The sequence below is a fragment of the Salvelinus alpinus genome, chromosome 15, assembly GCF_045679555.1.
Source record: "Salvelinus alpinus chromosome 15, SLU_Salpinus.1, whole genome shotgun sequence".
NCBI classification, from domain to species: domain Eukaryota; kingdom Metazoa; phylum Chordata; class Actinopteri; order Salmoniformes; family Salmonidae; genus Salvelinus; species Salvelinus alpinus.
The window spans coordinates 16,161,292-16,178,951 of record NC_092100.1 but is presented as its reverse complement, the minus strand read 5'-3'; the positions used below and the strand labels follow the sequence as shown (position 1 = coordinate 16,178,951).

General features: G+C 42.7%; 1 protein-coding gene across 1 annotated transcript in view; it reads left to right on the top strand.

Annotated features, from left to right (window-relative positions):
• Window positions 1-4,666: 4,666 nt before the first annotated feature.
• The window catches only part of slc30a7 (solute carrier family 30 member 7), a 44,629-nt gene continuing 31,635 nt past the window's right edge, over window positions 4,667-17,660 (top strand). The window contains exons 1-6 of the mRNA XM_071342605.1: window positions 4,667-4,849; window positions 5,394-5,495; window positions 5,939-6,052; window positions 9,359-9,446; window positions 9,636-9,768; window positions 16,389-16,559. Of these exons, the coding sequence (XP_071198706.1) occupies window positions 4,770-4,849; window positions 5,394-5,495; window positions 5,939-6,052; window positions 9,359-9,446; window positions 9,636-9,768; window positions 16,389-16,559 (688 nt within the window). The 5' untranslated portion in view covers window positions 4,667-4,769. The remainder of the gene's footprint in view (window positions 4,850-5,393; window positions 5,496-5,938; window positions 6,053-9,358; window positions 9,447-9,635; window positions 9,769-16,388; window positions 16,560-17,660) is intronic.

Genomic DNA, 17,660 nt, shown 5'->3' with positions numbered 1-17,660 from the left:
GGGGGCACACAATGCAAATAGTCCAGGTAGCCATTTGATTACCTGTTCAGGAGACTTATGGCTTGGGGGTAAAAACTGTTGAGAAGCCTTTTTGTTCTACTTCGCACTCCGGTACCGCTTGCCATACGGTAGTAGAGAGAACAGTCTATGACTGGGGTGGCTGGGGTCTTTGACAATTTTTAGGGCCTTCCTCTGACATCGCCTGGTGTGGAGGTCCTGGATGGCAGGCAGCTTAGCCCCAGTGATGTACTACTCTCTGTAGTGCCTTGCGGTCAGAAGCCGAGCAGTTGCCGTACCAGGCAGTGATGCAACCAGTCAGGATGCTCTCGATGTTGCAGCTATAGAACCTTTTGAGGATTTCAGGACCCATGCCAAATCTTTTTTAGTTTCCTGAGGGGGAATAGGCTTTGTCGTGCCCTCTTCACGACTGTCTTGGTGTGTTTGGACCATTCTAGTTTGTTGTTGATGTGGACACCAAGGAACTTGAAGCTCTCAACCTGCTCCACTACAGCCCAGTCGATGAGAATGGGGCGTGCTCGGTCCTCCTTTTCCTGTAGTCCACAATAATCTTATTTGTCTTGGTTACGTTGAGGGATAGGTTGTTATTCTGGCACCACCCGGCCAGGTCTCTGACTTCCTCCCTATAGGCTGTCTCGTCGTTGTCTGTGATCAGTCCTACCACTGTTGTGTCGTCTGCAAACTTAATGATGGTGTTGGAGTCGTGCCTGGCCATGCAGTCGTGGGTGAACAGGGAGTACAGGAGGGGACTGAGCACACACCCCTGGGGAGCTCCAGTGTTGAGGATCAGCGTGGCAGATGTGTTGCTACCTACCCTCACCACCTGGGGGCGGCCTGTCAGGAAGTCCAGGATCCAGTTGCAGAGGGAGGTGTTTAGTCCCAGGATCCTTAGCTTAGTGATGAGCTTTGAGGGTACTATGGTGTTGAACGCTGAGCTGTAGTCAATGAATAGCATTCTCACGTAAGTGTTCCTTTTGTCCAGGTGGGAAAGGGCAGTGTGGAGTGCAATAGAGATTCCATCATCTGTGGATCTGTTTGGGCGGTATGCAAATTGGAGTGGGTCTAGGGTTTCTGGGATAATGGTGTTGATGTGAGCCATTACCAACCTTTTAAAGCACTTCATGGCTACAGACGTGAGTGCTACGGGTCTGTAGTTATTTAGGCAGGTTGCCTTTGCGTTCTTGGGGGGTTTTCTCTGCTGTTAAACATAGTGGCAGGTCATTTTTTACCCTTAAGACAACACAAGGGTTAAAAGGCACCATTGGACAGGCAACTATATCTCACAAGTTCACCATGGACCATCTCAGTACAAATTTGACATGCATGCATTTGTATACCAATTTATCATAAGCATAATAAAAGATTTCAGCACATAAGTGGTGGTTTATAAGTGATGGTTTACTGTATATAGCGATTCCCCAGTCTTGTAAAGGAAGAGACTCACATTCTTCAGGATTTTGATTAGAAATGGGTGTGCAAACTGAAACCAGGCTGACTTACACTGTGACCCAGTGTCTGGTTGCTGGAGAAGTGCCAAGGTAAACACAATTATTTTAGTCAGACTTGCCTTTGGAGAGATGAACTGTGCGATGGTGGTCTGGAGATGAAAACATAAAATCTGGGCTTTTTCTTAACAGGAGGATGCTCCAATTCTCTATCCAAATCTATACTGTACTATACTCTAAATTTACTAAGTAATAATGCAATATAGCATTATGCTAAGATGTTCAAAAACACATAGCGTGTACCATGGACACAAGGGCTGAAAAGAATCCTGGAAAGGTTTGGATGTCTTGTGCGCTGTTGTTTTGACAAAGGCTCATTTCTATTCAGATTATACAACTTTAGGAATAAACAGGCAAGACAGATCATAGGTGACATTCGGAATCAGGGGATGTGTGGAACAGGATCCTTTACAAAATAACCTTGTGTACATTTTTCCATCTGAGGAGCATCTGTTATTCTATAGACATAAAAGAGGAACTTGTTCCTGCTTCATGTATTAGACAACATCTTGTGACTTGTTGTCTTGCAGACCACTTCATGTTAATGAGACCAGAATGGGTTAGCCATTCATTGTCAGTCACGATGTCTGTGTTATACTCCCAAACAAAGCACTTGTTATTATACTGTTGTAATACATATTCATGAAGTTATTGAATGAAAGAAGTTTTGAAGATGTTGGCACTTAATTCATACTCTGCCTTATCACCAGTCTCTTTGTCTTTTGGATCAGTACTGTACTGTGATTAAAAATGGCAAAATAAGTTTTGGTACTATACTTCTCTTTCTTAATTTCAGATTTTTGAATAATCCTAAAATTATTCAAAGTGTACCAACAGTTTAATAAGGATTACAATTTCAGAGGCTAAATGAAGGCTTGGCATTAGGTGAAGGATGTTACCCAATTTTGGGTAGCAAATATATGGCACTGCAAAGTGACAACCAGTTTGGATGCCAGTTCCCATACTTATGCAAATTGCGCAAAAAAAACTCATTTTTTTCACAGAAGAACAACTGTTCAACTAAATCATTCCTCGCCAACATTGTCCTAGTGGTAATTTATGAGATGGGCATGGGTGCTGTTTAACTTTTTAGGCACCCAAACTCTTTTGTACTTTCATCAGTTCTGGGATTTTATCAAAGCAGACACGTATTGTGTGTGTCTGGTTCTTCCATTTGGATCAACAGACACAGTTACCATGGGAACATTTCCCCTCTGGAAGCACAGTTTTAATGTTCACAAACATTGCTTTTTTTCAACTGTTTAATATTCAGCCCTTATGCCCAGTTTCTCATCATTACCTTCGCTTGTTGCTTGATTATCTCAGAATCCAACAGCTCTCATGTTTGTGAAGTGTCTCTTTGTCACCTACTGTATGCTTCCATACTTCCTTTATTTCAGCAGACAGATACAATTAATGCATTGGCCATCATACCTACATTGAATAACATATAACAACAAACATGTAGCACAGACATAATCCTTCTCTAAGCAAAGGAGGGAAATAGTGTTGGTGTGAAACACAGGGGAGGAGAGGACCTTCCTTGGATCTTTTTATAAGCACAGGAAGTTGCCAAACTTGAGATGATGTCACGCCCTGATCTGTTTCACCTGTTCTTGTGCTTGTCTCCACCCCCCTCCAGATGTCGCCCATCTTCCCCATTATCCCCTGTGTATTTATCCCTAGTCGTGCTTTTCTCGGCCTCCTGGTTTTTGGCTTTTGCTTGTCCTGACCCTGTACCCGTCTGCCTGCCGTCCTGTACCTTTCTTCCACCTCTGGATTACTGACCTCTGCCTGTCGTCCTGTACCTTGGCCTCTGCTCTGGATTATCGATCCCTGCTTGCCTTGATCTGTCGTTTGCCTGCCCCTGTGGTTACAATAAACATTGTTACTTCACACAGTCTGGACTTGGGTCTTACCTTGATTCCTGATAGATGAAGGTTATTTCCCAGCACTCCCTGGTTTCCCTAATGTGGTATCCTCACTGGGATTCATGCATTATTCTTTTATAATGAAATCCAGAAGAGCAGGAAATTAGTGCCTATATGGATGCACTTGCAGCACTATTCTCACAGTGGAAGAATCAATGTTTTGAAGTGTTTGCAGTCCAATGTATAGCCAGTCTTACGTTTTCTAAATAAATTGGCTCCAATTTTTGTCAGTCTTTTTTATTCAACAGCCTAAACAGCAATGTAGATTTCATGCCATCACCAGCAATGGGGTCTAGCTTGCTTATCCAGAGCTTGGGGGGTATCTAGTGGTCAAAAAGATAAATACATTGACAGATTCTTCATATTGCATGTTGTACTTTTCTTTTAGCAAACTCGGCCTAAAGTTGAACAAAATTGCATTACATTATTGAGGGCTTAATTTCAATACATTTCTGATAATAAAAGTTGAAAAAAAAGTTTTCTATTATATGAAAAAAAATTACATAGGGTAGCCTATGTTTTCTCTATAATGGAAAACTGAATTTTGTCAACCTTAATACTAGATTGTTAAACGAGGAACTCAAATAAACTTTGTTCCGTTTTAGACTTTATTTGGGAAATGTGAATTATAAGCTTTCGTGAGCATGTTGTTTTTCATTCATATTAAAATAAATGTATTATTTTGTTGAATAAATCAGAAATTACTGTGCGACACAGGATAAACACATTTTTTATTACTTTTTGTAACGACATTGCATTTGTAAGCACTATTGTGCAATCAGGGCAATGTAGCCTACTCAGGGTGAAGAACTGTAGGCTGAATTGATCTGAGACAGTATCTGATGTGATGGTGAAAGTGTTCTATTAAAAAAATAGTTTTATTTTTTTACCCCTTTTTCTCCCCAATTTCGTGGTATCCAATTGGTAGTTACAGTCTTGTCCCATCACTGCAACTGAACGATAACTATTTGATGGGGAGCAGCATAGCCTTCTATTACAATTAAGGATTTTGGGTAGCAGTAGTATCTGATGGGGAACAGAACCCCTGAATGTAGGATAGCCAACTGTATCCATACACCAACATATCATTGGCTTTATTTTAGATATGTCTCAAAACCTATCCACCTTATTATTCTATTTGACCTGTGCCATACTTGCTTTAGGCAGGCAGTATAGTTTATAGTAAAAAATGTTCGGCAGCACGAGTGCCCTCTATTGACCGGATGCATGTCCCATCTCCTGCTTGAAGGAGCTGAGTTGGTGGTTGCAGCACAAACCAACAGTCGCTAGCTAGCCACAGTCTGGGACTGCTAAAATGTTACCATTATCTATAAAAGACGACGAGTACAAGCCAGCCAAATTCAACCTCCTTGCCAAGATTTCAGGATGGTTCAGGTAAGTTGTCGTATTCGTACTGTCTTTTTGTTTTATTTAGCTATTTTGAATCTATGCTAATTCAGATATCTGAAAATCATGCCAAAATATGATGCTTCCTGAAACATAATGGATTTATTAGCTAGCAACTTTACAATCTATATTGGTTGACCAGAGAGATATTGTTGTCAGCTAACGTTACATAGACAAATATTTATAGGGGACAGTAGCTGGCTAGCTAACTTAGCTTCAGATGCCGGAATGGATGTCTTAACTAGCCAACACAGCTGAACGTTACTTCCGACTTACTTAGCTATCTAGTAGTAGCTATCTAACCTAGGGCGGTTGTATAATATTCAATATTTGTATGCGGTCAACATGCTTTACAGCTAAATGGATACAATATTTGCCATGGCTAACATTACTTCTCATTCATAAACTGCCATACAAAAGCAATACGCTCGACTGTTGTGATTAGCGCAAGGCTAGCTTGTTTGATAACTCGCGTTAGCTTGCGGCTTTCATCAGCTGGGATTCTAACTCAGTGCAATTTCTTATTTTCCAGATCAATCCTGTCTGATACAACATCACGCAATTTGTTTTTCTTTCTCTGTCTGAATCTGTCCTTTGCTTTTGTGGAATTATCGTACGGCATATGGAGTAACAGGTAAGTTCTGACCGTATATAAATCGAAAAACACGCAACTCTTATTTCAGGATGTGCCACGTATGTCTAAGCATTGTGCCATAAACCGTTGCTTGCACTGCCCCTATCAGTGGGAATGCACCACAAACGATATATATTTGAGTTACTTTGATAATTGTTATTCCCCAATGTGTATTAAAATGTCTATTCAGCTTGACGTCTGTGCATTAATTTCTGCCAGGACATCCTCGCTGCAACATGTGTTCAAATTACCTGGAACCAGCTGATTATCTGTCTGGTTTCCCAGGCTAGTATTCAAATGTCACTATCAAAAAATTAATGTCTTCCCATAGACAAGTAACTAGCTAACTAGACCTAATATGTGCAAGAATAAATATGTTATTGTTTAATCAGCCATTACTTAGTCATTCATAAAAGTACTGTGTTTATTTTTTTTGCTCTCAGTTTAGGCTTGATATCAGATTCCTTTCACATGTTCTTCGACTGCACTGCACTTTTAGCCGGACTTGCAGCCTCAGTGATCTCCAGGTGGAGGTCAAATGACTCCTTCTCATATGGGTACGTATGCGATCAATGTAGACCAGGGGTTTCAAACATATGTGGGTGGTTTGATCTTTTGTTATAGCAGTATCGAAAGGAGTTTGTAAGATGTTTTAATTGAGGTACACCGAGCACTCACGTACCCGTCTCCCGTGTTTTCATTGTTGCTCCTAGAGGATTTTCCACCACGTACCAACAGACTACACTGTCGTACGGCTCCAGAAGTGTCTTTATACCGGTATCATATTAACCAAGTTGACTAATGAAACCAAGATGATTTCTTGACAACACAAGGCTCTTGCGTGGTACTCTTTAGATGCCAAGGGAAGAAAACCCCTCAGTAAGAGAAACAACAGAACGTTCCACAAAAGAGGAGTACTCACGTTTGACTCCCCTCCAGAGAGCTGATTCTGAAGCTTTCAACCAACACGGCTAAAAACCTTAGCATCCCATCCTCGTCGCTATTATGTAAAGGATATTTTCAGGTGAATAAAAAAGAAGTGCAATCGTTGATAAGTTGCAACAGGAAGACATCTCCAGAACAGAAGTAGAGAAAATGTCTAACAGGCCTCATGGCAACGCCCTTTAGAGAACATTTGGTACTGTCCGATTAGAATATAAACATAAGCCCGAGAGGCTTGTATGAAGTCAAAACAAAAGGAGGTGACTATGCCACCTACTACAGAATCAGTAATAAACTCAGCAAAAAAAGAAACGTCCTTTTTTCAGGACCCTGTCTTTCAAAGATAATTTGTAAAAATCCAAATAATTCACAGATCTTCATTGTAAAGGGTTTAAACACTGTTTCCCGTTCTTGTTCAATGAACCATAAACAATTATTGAACATGCACCTGTGGAACGGTCGTAAAGACACTAACAGCTTTCAGACGGTAGGCAATTAAGGTCACAGTTATGAAAACTTAGGACACTAAAGAGACCTTTCCACTGACACTGAAAACACCAAAAGAAAGATGCCCAGGTTCCCTGCTCATCTGCGTGAATGTGCCTTAGGCATGCTGCAAGGAGGCATGAGGACTGCAGATGTGGCCAGGGCAATAAATTGCAATGTCCGTACTGTGAGACGCGCTACAGGGAGACAGTATGGACAGCTGATCGTCCTCGCAGTAGCAGACCACGTGTAACAACACCTGCACAGGATCGGTACATGCGAACAGCACACCTGCCGGACAGGTACAAGATGGCAACAACAACTGCCTGAGTTACACCAGGAACGCACTATCCCTCCATCAGTGCTCAGACTGTCCACAATAGGCTGAGAGAGGCTGGACTGAGGGCTTGTAGGCCTGTTGTGAAGCAGGTCCTCACCAGACATCACCGGCAACAACGTCGCCTATGGGCACAAACCCACCGTCGCTGGACCAGGCAGGACTGGCAAAAAGTGCTCTTCACTGACGAGTCACAGTTTTGTCTCACCAGGGTGATGGTCGCATTCGTGTTTATCGTCGAAGGAATGAGCGTTACACCTAGGCCTGTACTCTGGAGCGGGGTCGTTTTGGAGATGGAGGGTCCGTCATGGTCTGGGGCGGTGTGTCGGCCTGAGCTTGTTGTCATTGCAGGCAATCTCAACGCTGTCCTCCCTCATGTGGTACCCTTCCTGCAGGCTCATTCTGACATGACCATCCAGGATGACAATACCACCAGCCATACTGCTTATTCTGTGCGTGATTTCCTGCAAGACAGGAATGTCAGTGTTCTGCCATGGCCAGCGAAGAGCCCGGATCTCAATCCCATTGAGCACGTCTGGGACCTGTTGGATCGGAGGGTGAGGGCTAGGGCCATTCCCTCCAGAATTGTCCGGGAACTTGCAGGTGCCTTGGTGGAAGAGTGGGGTAACATCTCACAGCAAGAACGGGTAAATCTGGTGCAGTCCATGAGGAGGAGATGCACTGCAGTACTTAATGCAGCTGGTGGCCACACCAGATACTGACTGACTTTTGATTTTGACCCCCCCTTTGTTCAGGGACACATTATTCCATTTATGTTAGTCACATGTCTGTGGAACTTGTTCAGTTTGTCTCAGTTGTTGAATCTTATGTTCATACAAATATTTACACATGTTAAGTTTGCTGAAAATAAACGCAGTTGACAGTGAGAGGACTTTTTTCTTTTTTTTGCCTTGTTTATAATAATCAGTGTGTCCTCGGTACTTGTTCCTTCAGTTTCTCTGACGTCAATCACTATCAGATGATACGAGAACAACCTATAACATTCAGTATCAAGTCTAGTGACCATCAACCCCTACACAAATCAGTGTCACAAACAGAACACTGGAAATCATGTGTGTTGCGGAAAGGGAAAACATATAAATATGCTAAGCATTGTGTTAATTACTCTTAACTGAATATTAATTTTATTCATCTTAAATATTCCCATTACAAATAAGTATAACACATTTTTAAGAGCGGCCCTCCAGACCTCAACTAAGACTGTATGCGGTCCGTGGGGCAAATTGAGTTTTACACCCCTGATGTTGAGTGCTAGCAAAGAGTGAAGCTACAATGGTTACGTTGTCTCAAACTAGTGAGGTGTGTCTGCTGATGTTTACATTGACGTTTGTGACGTCTCCATATTCCAAGCATATACGGATACCTGCATTATTTCTGATCTTATGCCTTTATTGATATCCAGGGTTGCCAATCCTCCTGGTGAGCACTAAAACTTTCTGACAGAATGTGCACCTTCACTTAGGGCTGGCGCGGTAATTGTATAATCGTGTAACCGACGATTATGGATGAAGACTGATGAAAATAAAATAAGTCATAACCATTTATTTTTTGTGAACTTAATATTCAAGTCGACAAACTCTACCTAAAAGTAAGCCTGGTTCACATAACAGCTGATATAAAGCGAGAGCAGCTGAGACAAAGTTTTAGAATTTTGTGTTGTGGAACAAACGGAGGACTGAAGACTGCTGAAGTCCGAAGTTTCCATTTCCATGGGCACATGGACTCTACAACGTGATGAAACTTCATTGCTCCTTGTTTCAGCAAGGTTTTGTTGCAAACTAGTATCATGAAATGCATGCACCCAATGGCTTACCAAAAACAAGGCACACTGACAGTTAGGAGAGGAGAAAATGTGCTTCATGAACGACTATAACGGTGGTCGTTTGACTGACAAATAAGACATCTAAAATTCCATGACTGTCACAGCCCTACCTTCAGTACACATTTGGATGTGTGTATTGCTACTCATGTAACAAAGGTGGTGCAGTTGTTTTAAATCCCATTGGTATTTGGATAGGTGATTAGCCTTTATTGTTTACCTGTGTATTGTCTTTCTAATTCTTATCTGTTTTTCCAGGTATGTGAGGGCAGAGGTGTTGGCAGGGTTTGTGAATGGCCTGTTCCTCATCTTCACTGCCTTCTTCATTTTCTCAGAAGGTGTAGAGGTATGTCACAGAACAGTCATTTTCATCATATCACATAATGAAACCAGGTTGATGGGCCTAGTGTTTGGACAATATTTTTTTAACTGAAATTGACAATTGTATCTACCTTTTTTTATTTAAGATGAGCCATTCTGAATAACGTTCTTGTGATGTTGTTTGACTGGTCTTGTCTCCTGCTGCTTCTGACAGAGGGCTTTGGAGCCGCCGCACGTGAATCACGATCGCCTGCTACCAGTGTCCGTCGCTGGACTGCTGGTTAACCTGGTTGGCATCTTTGTGTTCCAGCACGGGGGCCACGGCCACTCTCACGGCGGGGATGAAGGTAGGACCAGGACATCTCTCTCTCCAGTGTCACTTTGCACCTCCATATCACTACATGATCCCCTAATCATAACACTCCCAAGTGGTCAGTCCTTTCCTGATAATTTCTCTCTTCAAAGTTCCTGTACTTCCTCCTTGCGCTTCTATGCTCAGTCTAAAAGCATATAGTATTGGGGTGGAGCCATGAGGTGATTTGCCTTATCAATTTTTCTCCTAAGGTTCCTTTACTTGGCGGTCCCCCAAGTTGTTCACTCAAATCCTCCCCAGGCTCACGTGTTTGGCTTTCTCTACTCTTTCTTTCCCAAGTATCTCTCTCTTTCCCAAGTCCCTTTGCTCTCCGCCTAACCCCTGTCCACTCTGAAGTCACCCGTCCCTGTACCCTTTTCAAACACCCTAATTTTAGCTTGTCTCATATACTGTATGAAGGAAAGCTAGTTTTGTCGGGAAACTAGTCAGACAACATGTACATGACTTGAAGCTGCAGCACATGATATGCAGCTAACAGTCAGCTGAGCTTCACATCCAATTAGAGATTAGAAACACCTCTTAGGGACGTCAAACTTTCAGCCTGCTGCACAGACACTGGAGGCTCTAGTCTAGAGCGCCCGGTAAATTGTTTTCGAGAGCATTTTTTAAATCTAAATAATTAAATGAGTGAGAAATAGATGTCGTTGTTGCAATAGTTTGTGAGTTGACATGTTACATTTTTTTGCCATATTCAATTATTGTGTTAATTTCACTAATGTGGACAATTTGCTACTACCTTACACAAGGTTGAATTTTCACCACATAAAATTTAGTGGAATTACCCGTTTGACCTCAGGTTGGTGATGTTAGTATAAAAGTTTAGTCATCACGATGACATAAGATCGATTGCTTAAATCAGATCAATATCTTTGGTTTTGTGCCATTAATTTTATCACTCGCGCTGGGATGCTCAGGACTTAAATCTTGTTAATGAAATCACACGAATAGTTAAGTTTCTAGCCACACAACAATACATGGATTTGACTGTCAAATCAGCACTTAAATAGCAGTCAACCATTGTCAGTGTTGGTATTCTATGCCGCGTTGTGATTCTTTTAAGTTAACGCAGAGTACGACCCTGCCTCACGCAGGAAGCGGCGCAGGTCCTAATCCAGGCACTTGTCATCTCCCGTCTGGATTACTGCAACTCGCTGTTGGCTGGGCTCCCTGCCTGTGCCATTAAACCCCTACAACTCATCCAGAACGCCGCAGCCCGTCTGGTGTTCAACTTTCCCAAGTTCTCTCACGTCACCCCGCTCCTCCGCTCTCTCCACTGGCTTCCAGTTGAAGCTCGCATCCGCTACAAGACCATGGTGCTTGCCTACGGAGCTGTGAGGGGAACGGCACCCCCGTACCTTCAGGCTCTGATCAGGCCCTACACCCAAACAAGGGCACTGCGTTCATCCACCTCTGGCCTGCTCGCCTCCCTACCTCTGAGGAAGTACAGTTCCCGCTCAGCCCAGTCAAAACTGTTCGCTGCTCTGGCACCCCAATGGTGGAACAAACTCCCTCACGACGCCAGGTCAGCGGAGTCAATCACCACCTTCCGGAGACACCTGAAACCCCACCTCTTTAAGGAATACCTAGGATAGGATAAAGTAATCCTTCTAACCGCCCCCCCCCCTTAAAAGAGTTAGATGCACTATTGTAAAGTGGTTGTTCCACTGGATATCATAAGGTGAATGCACCAATTTGTAAGTCGCTCTGGATAAGAGCGTCTGCTAAATGACTTAAATGTAAATGTAAACTAACAGAAAAAATTGTATGTTCCGTTTTCCACGATGGCAGCCTCCCGAAATAAACATCCGACATTCCAAAATATACATATAAGCCTTTTACAAGTTTCATCTAACCAGCCATGTATAGGTTATTCAAAGTTTCCCTGTGGCCTTTGGATAGTGTTAGTTCAAACGGCGCTACACCACAAACGTTTGCCCCCGTTCTATTGATTTCAGTGTGATATTAATGGAAGTGATTAACAAGTGTTGCGTTACACTTACCGTGTTGCGACCAACATGAAACAAAATGCAACACTTCAAAATGTCTTCTACAATCCGTGTGGTTTTTGAGTAGTGTTAGTTTTAACAGGACGTGCAACCTCTTGCGCAATTGATTTCAACGTGATATCGATATGAGTGATTGACAAATAAGTGTTGCATTTCTCTTTCCGTTTTGGTGACATCCAAATGCATCACTCAAATGTAGCTGACTGTCTTCTGCAGGTTGTTCTCTAGCCAGTGATTTAAAAGATATCTCCAGTTTCCATGTAGTTTTTTTTTAGTTTTGAACAGCATGGAATCTAATATCGATATCGGTGATTTGTTGCCACTTGTCAAAACAAATGGTATTTGGTGCGTGTGCAGTTTAATTAAGGTGCTTGTTTTTAAAAAATACAATAAATATATTATTGCTATTGTTGCACATGTACAGTTGAAGTTGGAAGTTTACATACACCTTAGCCAAATATATTTAAACTCAGTTTTTCACAATTCCTGACATTTAATCCTAGTAACAATTCCCTGTCTTAGGTCAGTTAGGATCACCACTATTTTAAGAATGTGAAATGTCAGAATAATAGTAGAGAGAATTATTTATTTGAGCTTTTATTTCTTTCATCACATTCCCAGTGGGTCAGAAGTTTACATACACTCAATTAGTATTTGGTAGCATTTGCCTTTTAAATTTAACTCAACGGCTAGGAGGTATCACTTCTGTAGCGAATAAGAGTTCAAAGTTTATACCATTCACAACCAAAGCTCACGCTGAGGTTGGCTTCGTTCTGTAGTTATTATCTGAATCCTTCTGACATCGGACCGTCGTCCTAATGTACCCGGAACAGGAGGTTACATTTTTGTCAAGGGCTTATATAGTGGAGGGAGAGAAGGGTGTGTTTCATAGTTTATAACCCATGCGTGGTCCCATGGTGTTTATACTTGCGTACTATTGTTTGTACAGATGAACGTGGTACCCTCAGGCATTTTGAAATTGCTCCCAAGGATGAACCAGACTTGTGGAGGTCTACCATTTTTTTCTGAAGTCTTGGCTGATTTCTTTTGATTTTCCCATGATGTCAAGCAAAGACGCACTGAGTTTGAAGGTAGGCCTTGAAATACACTGCTCAAAAAAATGGTGGTGACCACAGACCACTTCTCAGTTCCTATGCTTCCTGGCTGATGTTTTGGTCACTTTTGAATGCTGGCGGTGCTTTCACTCTAGTGGTAGCATGAGACGGAGTCTACAACCCACACAAGTGGCTCAGGTAGTGCAGTTCATCCAGGATGGCACATCAATGCGAGCTGTGGCAAAAAGGTTTGCTGTGTCTGTCAGCGTAGTGTCCAGAGCATGGAGGCGCTACCAGGAGACAGGCCAGTACATCAGGAGACGTGGAGGAGGCCGTAGGAGGGCAACAACCCAGCAGCAGGACTGCTACCTCCGCCTTTGTGCAAGGAGGTGCACTGCCAGAGCCCTGCAAAATGACCTCCAGCAGGCCACAAATGTGCATCAGCGTAGTGTATTGTCAATCAGTGTTGCTTCCTAAGTGGACAGTTTGATTTCACAGAAGTGTGATTGACTTGGAGTTACATTGTGTTGTTTAAGTGTTCCCTTTATTTTTTTGAGCAGTGTACATCCACAGGTACACCTCCAATTGACTCAAATTATGTCAATTAGCCTGTCAGAAGCTTCTAAAGCCATGACATAGTTTTCTGGAATATTCCAGGCTGTTTGAAGGTACAGTCAACTTAGTGTATGTAAACTTCTGACCCACTGGAATTGTGATACAGTGAAATAATCTGTCTGTAAACAATTGTTGATAAAATTAATTGTGTCATGAACAAAGTAGATTTCCTAACCGACTTGCCAGAACTATAGTTTGTTAACAAGGAATTTGTGGAGTGGTTGAAAAACAAGTTTTAATGACTCCAACCTAAGTGTATGTGAACTTCTGACTCAAACTGTGTGTACAGTCGTGGCCAAAAGTTGAGTTTGACACAAATATTAATTTTCACAAAGTCTGCTGCCTCAGTTTTTATGATGGCAATTTGCATATACTCCAGAATGTTATGAAGAGTGATCAGATGAATTGCAAAGTCCCTCTTTGCCATGCAAATGAACTGAATCCCCAAAACATTTCCACAGCATTTCAGCCCTGCCACATAAGGACCAGCTGACATGTCAGTGATTCTCTCGTTAGCACAGGTGTGAGTGTTGACGAGGAAAAGGCTGGAGATCACTCTGTCATGCTGATTGAGTTTGAATAACAGACTGGAAGCTTCAAAAGGAGGGTGGTGCTTGGAATTATTGTTCTTCTGTCAACCATGGTTACCTGCAAGGAAACACGTGCTGTCATCATTGCTTTGCACAAAAAGGGCTTCACAGGCAAGGATATTGCTGCCAGTAAGATATCACCTAAATCAACCATTTATCGGATCATCAAGAACTTCAAGGAGAGCGGTTCAATTGTTGTGAAGAAGGCTTCAGGGCGCCCAAAAAAGTCCAGCAAGCACCAGGACCGTCTCCTAAAGTTGATTCAGCTGCGGGATCGGGGCACCACCAGTACAGAGCTTGCTCGGGAATGGCAGCAGGCAGGTGTGAGTGCATCTGCACGCACAGTGAGGCAAAGACTTTTGGAGGATGGCCTGGTGTTAACGGCAGCAAAGAAGCCACTTCTCTCCTGGAAAAACATCAGGGACAGACTGATATTCTGCAAAAGGTACAGGGATTGGACTTCTGAGGACTGTGGTAAAGTCATTTTCTCTGATGAATCCCCTTTCTGAATGTTTGGGGCATCCAGAAAAAAGCTAGTCTGGAGAAGACAAGGTGAGCTCTACCATCAGTACTGTGTCATGCCAACAGTAAAGCATCCTGAGACCATTCATGCGTGGGGTTGCTTCTCAGCCAAGGGAGTGGGCTCACTCACAATTTTGCCTAGGAACACGGCCATGAATAAAGAATGGTACCAACACATCCTCCGAGAGCAACTTCTCCCAACCATCCAGGAACAGTTTTGTGACGAACAATGCCTTTTCCAGCATGATGGAACACCTTGCCGTAGGCAAAAGGGGAACAAAACATTGATATGTTGGGTCCATGGCCAAGAAACTCCCCAGACCTTAATCCCATTGAGAACTTGTGGTCAATCCTCAAGTCAAAACAAAAACCCACAAATTCTGAAAAACTCCAAAAATTGATTATGCAAGAATGGGCTGCCATCAGTCAAGATGTGGCCCAGAAGTTAATTGACAGCATGCCAGGGCAGATTGCAGAGGTCTTGAAAAAGAAGGGTCCACACTGCGAATATTGACTCTTTGCATCAACTTCATGTAATTGTCAATAAAAGCCTTTGACACTTATGAAATGCTTGTAATTATACTTCAGTATTCCATAGTAACATCTGACAAAAATATCTAAAGACACTGAAGCAGCAAACTTTGTGAAAATGTTTATTTGTGTTTGTATACCAGAAGTCACCAAAATGGGTTTGCCCTGCCTATGTCCTCTGCATTTCACCATTTAGCAAACAACATGGCTCCTGCTTGTGCTCACCTTCACTCCACCTTCTTTGGTTCTGTTCTTCTGTCTCTCCGAGGGCAAAGGAGATGATTGTGGACAAAGGAGATGATTGTGGACTACAGGAAAAGGAGGACCGAGCATGCTGTAGTGAACCAGGTTGAGAGCTTCAAGTTCCTTGGTATCCACATGACCAACAAACTATTATGGTCCAAACACACTAAGACAGTCGTGAAGAGGGCACGACAAAGCCTATTCCCCCTCAGGAGATGGAAAAGATTTGGCGTGGGTCCTCAGATCCTCAAAGTTCTACAGTTGCACCATCGAGAGCATCCTTACGGGTTGCATCACTGCCTGGTATGGCAACTGCTTGACCTCCAACTACAGGGCACTACAGAGGGTAGTGTGTACGGCCCAGTACATCACCGGGGCCAAGCTTCCTGCCATCCAGGACCTCTATACCAGGAAGGCCCAAAAAATTGTCAAAGACTCCAGCCACCCTAGTCATAGACTGTTCTCTCTGCTACCGCACGACAAGCGGTACCGGAGCTCCAGACTTAACAGCTTCTACTCTGAAGCCATAAGACTGCTGAACAGTTCATCAAATGGCTACCCAGACTATTTGCATTGACACCCCCCACATGTACATATTACCTCGACTAACCGGTGCCCCCGCACATTGACTCTGTACCGGGACCCTCTTGTTTAAAAAAAAAATTATAATAATAACAATAACAATGCAGTTAAGAAAAATAAGTGTTAAGGGCTTGTAAGTAAGCATTGTAAGGTCTACTACGCCTGTTGTTTTCTGCGCATGTGACATGCAATTTGATTTGACATTTACTATAGTATGACTTTTGTCAGGTTAATTAGCTGAACACGTTCCTCAAGCAGGGAGCACCCCGAATAGAAGAGCACCAATGCCAAGTGTATTCTTTCACCTTTATGTTCAATAGAATGTCAACTGATTTACATGTTTTCCTCTTGACACAGATGTAGCTGTAGGTGTTTGAGCACAAGAATAAACTGGGCTGCTGACATTTTTTCAGTAATAATGAAAATAATCTGTGTCTTCTATCTCTGCAGGTCATGGCCACAGTCACTCTTTGTTCAATGGCAGTACGGGACACGGACACAGCCATGGGGGGCATGAGTCCAAACACGGAGATGGGCACAGCCATGGAGATGGGCACAGTCACGGAGATGGGCACAGTCACGGAGGGCACGGTCACTCCCACGATGACCCCCACTGCCATGGTGAGACCACACCTGGCACAGAAAACAATGGCTGTAATGCTCCAGAATTGGTAGTTATTTCAGTGGGTTGCAATGTTTTATTTCCATTTAGGTAAATACATAAAACATTTGAGGAGAGTGAATATGCAGTGTATGAAAATGCAAACACCAGCAACATGTTCCCAATAATTAGTTGTAGATTCATATTGAAGATAATTTAAATTAGTTTTCTGCTTCTCAATGTGTTGGCATTATTTAGGGGTCCAATCCCAAATAAATTCCTACCCATTCCTTGTTAAAGGTGCAATTTGGGTTGCTACATCCATTTCTGGACTTTTAAATTCATGATACCCAATGATTCTTAAAGAGTGTAACTTATAAATGCCTATGAGCTTAGTTCAACTGTCGTACCCCATCAGAACCCCAAATATATGCTTTTATTTACGCCATTGTAAACAAACACTGTATAGCCTCAAAACATGGTTAAAGCTATAATTTTGATACCATGGATGGTCAGTCCTTGCATCCATAGCGGTCTATGAATTTGAGTGGTCACATTTTTCCAACCCCATACCTCAGCTATTTAGCAAATCAGTGGCGGGGTGGCCGCTTTATTGTTTTAACAACATATTTCCCCTTTAAATCTCTATACACTGAATTAGTGCCCTCCAGCTGAAAATGACTTTTTGCCTACACCGCTAGGTGGCGCTATTACCACATTGCTGATACCTTCCAAATCCTGTCAGCTCTACCAGCGGGACTCAAAGATGTACTGTTGGGGAAAGGGAGCTGTTTTTAAGGCCTGATTGTTCAGTTTGTGCAATTATTGACTGTTCACTCACCGTTGTCTATCACTTTTACCACAATTCAGTCTTTGCTAGCACTACATGGTTTGACATGTAAACTGGCACTTTATGTGTATGTGGCAGCACTTCACTCACCTTTTCAGTCATGTCCTGTATGGTTCAGTTGGTAGAACATGGCTCTTGCACTGCCAGGGTTATGGGTTCGATTCCCGGGGCCACCCATACGTAATTACTGTAAGTCGCTTTGGATATAAGCGTCTGCCAAATGACAGTTGTTGTTATTATATATTGTGTCCCAGCAGAAGTCTCGCTGAAC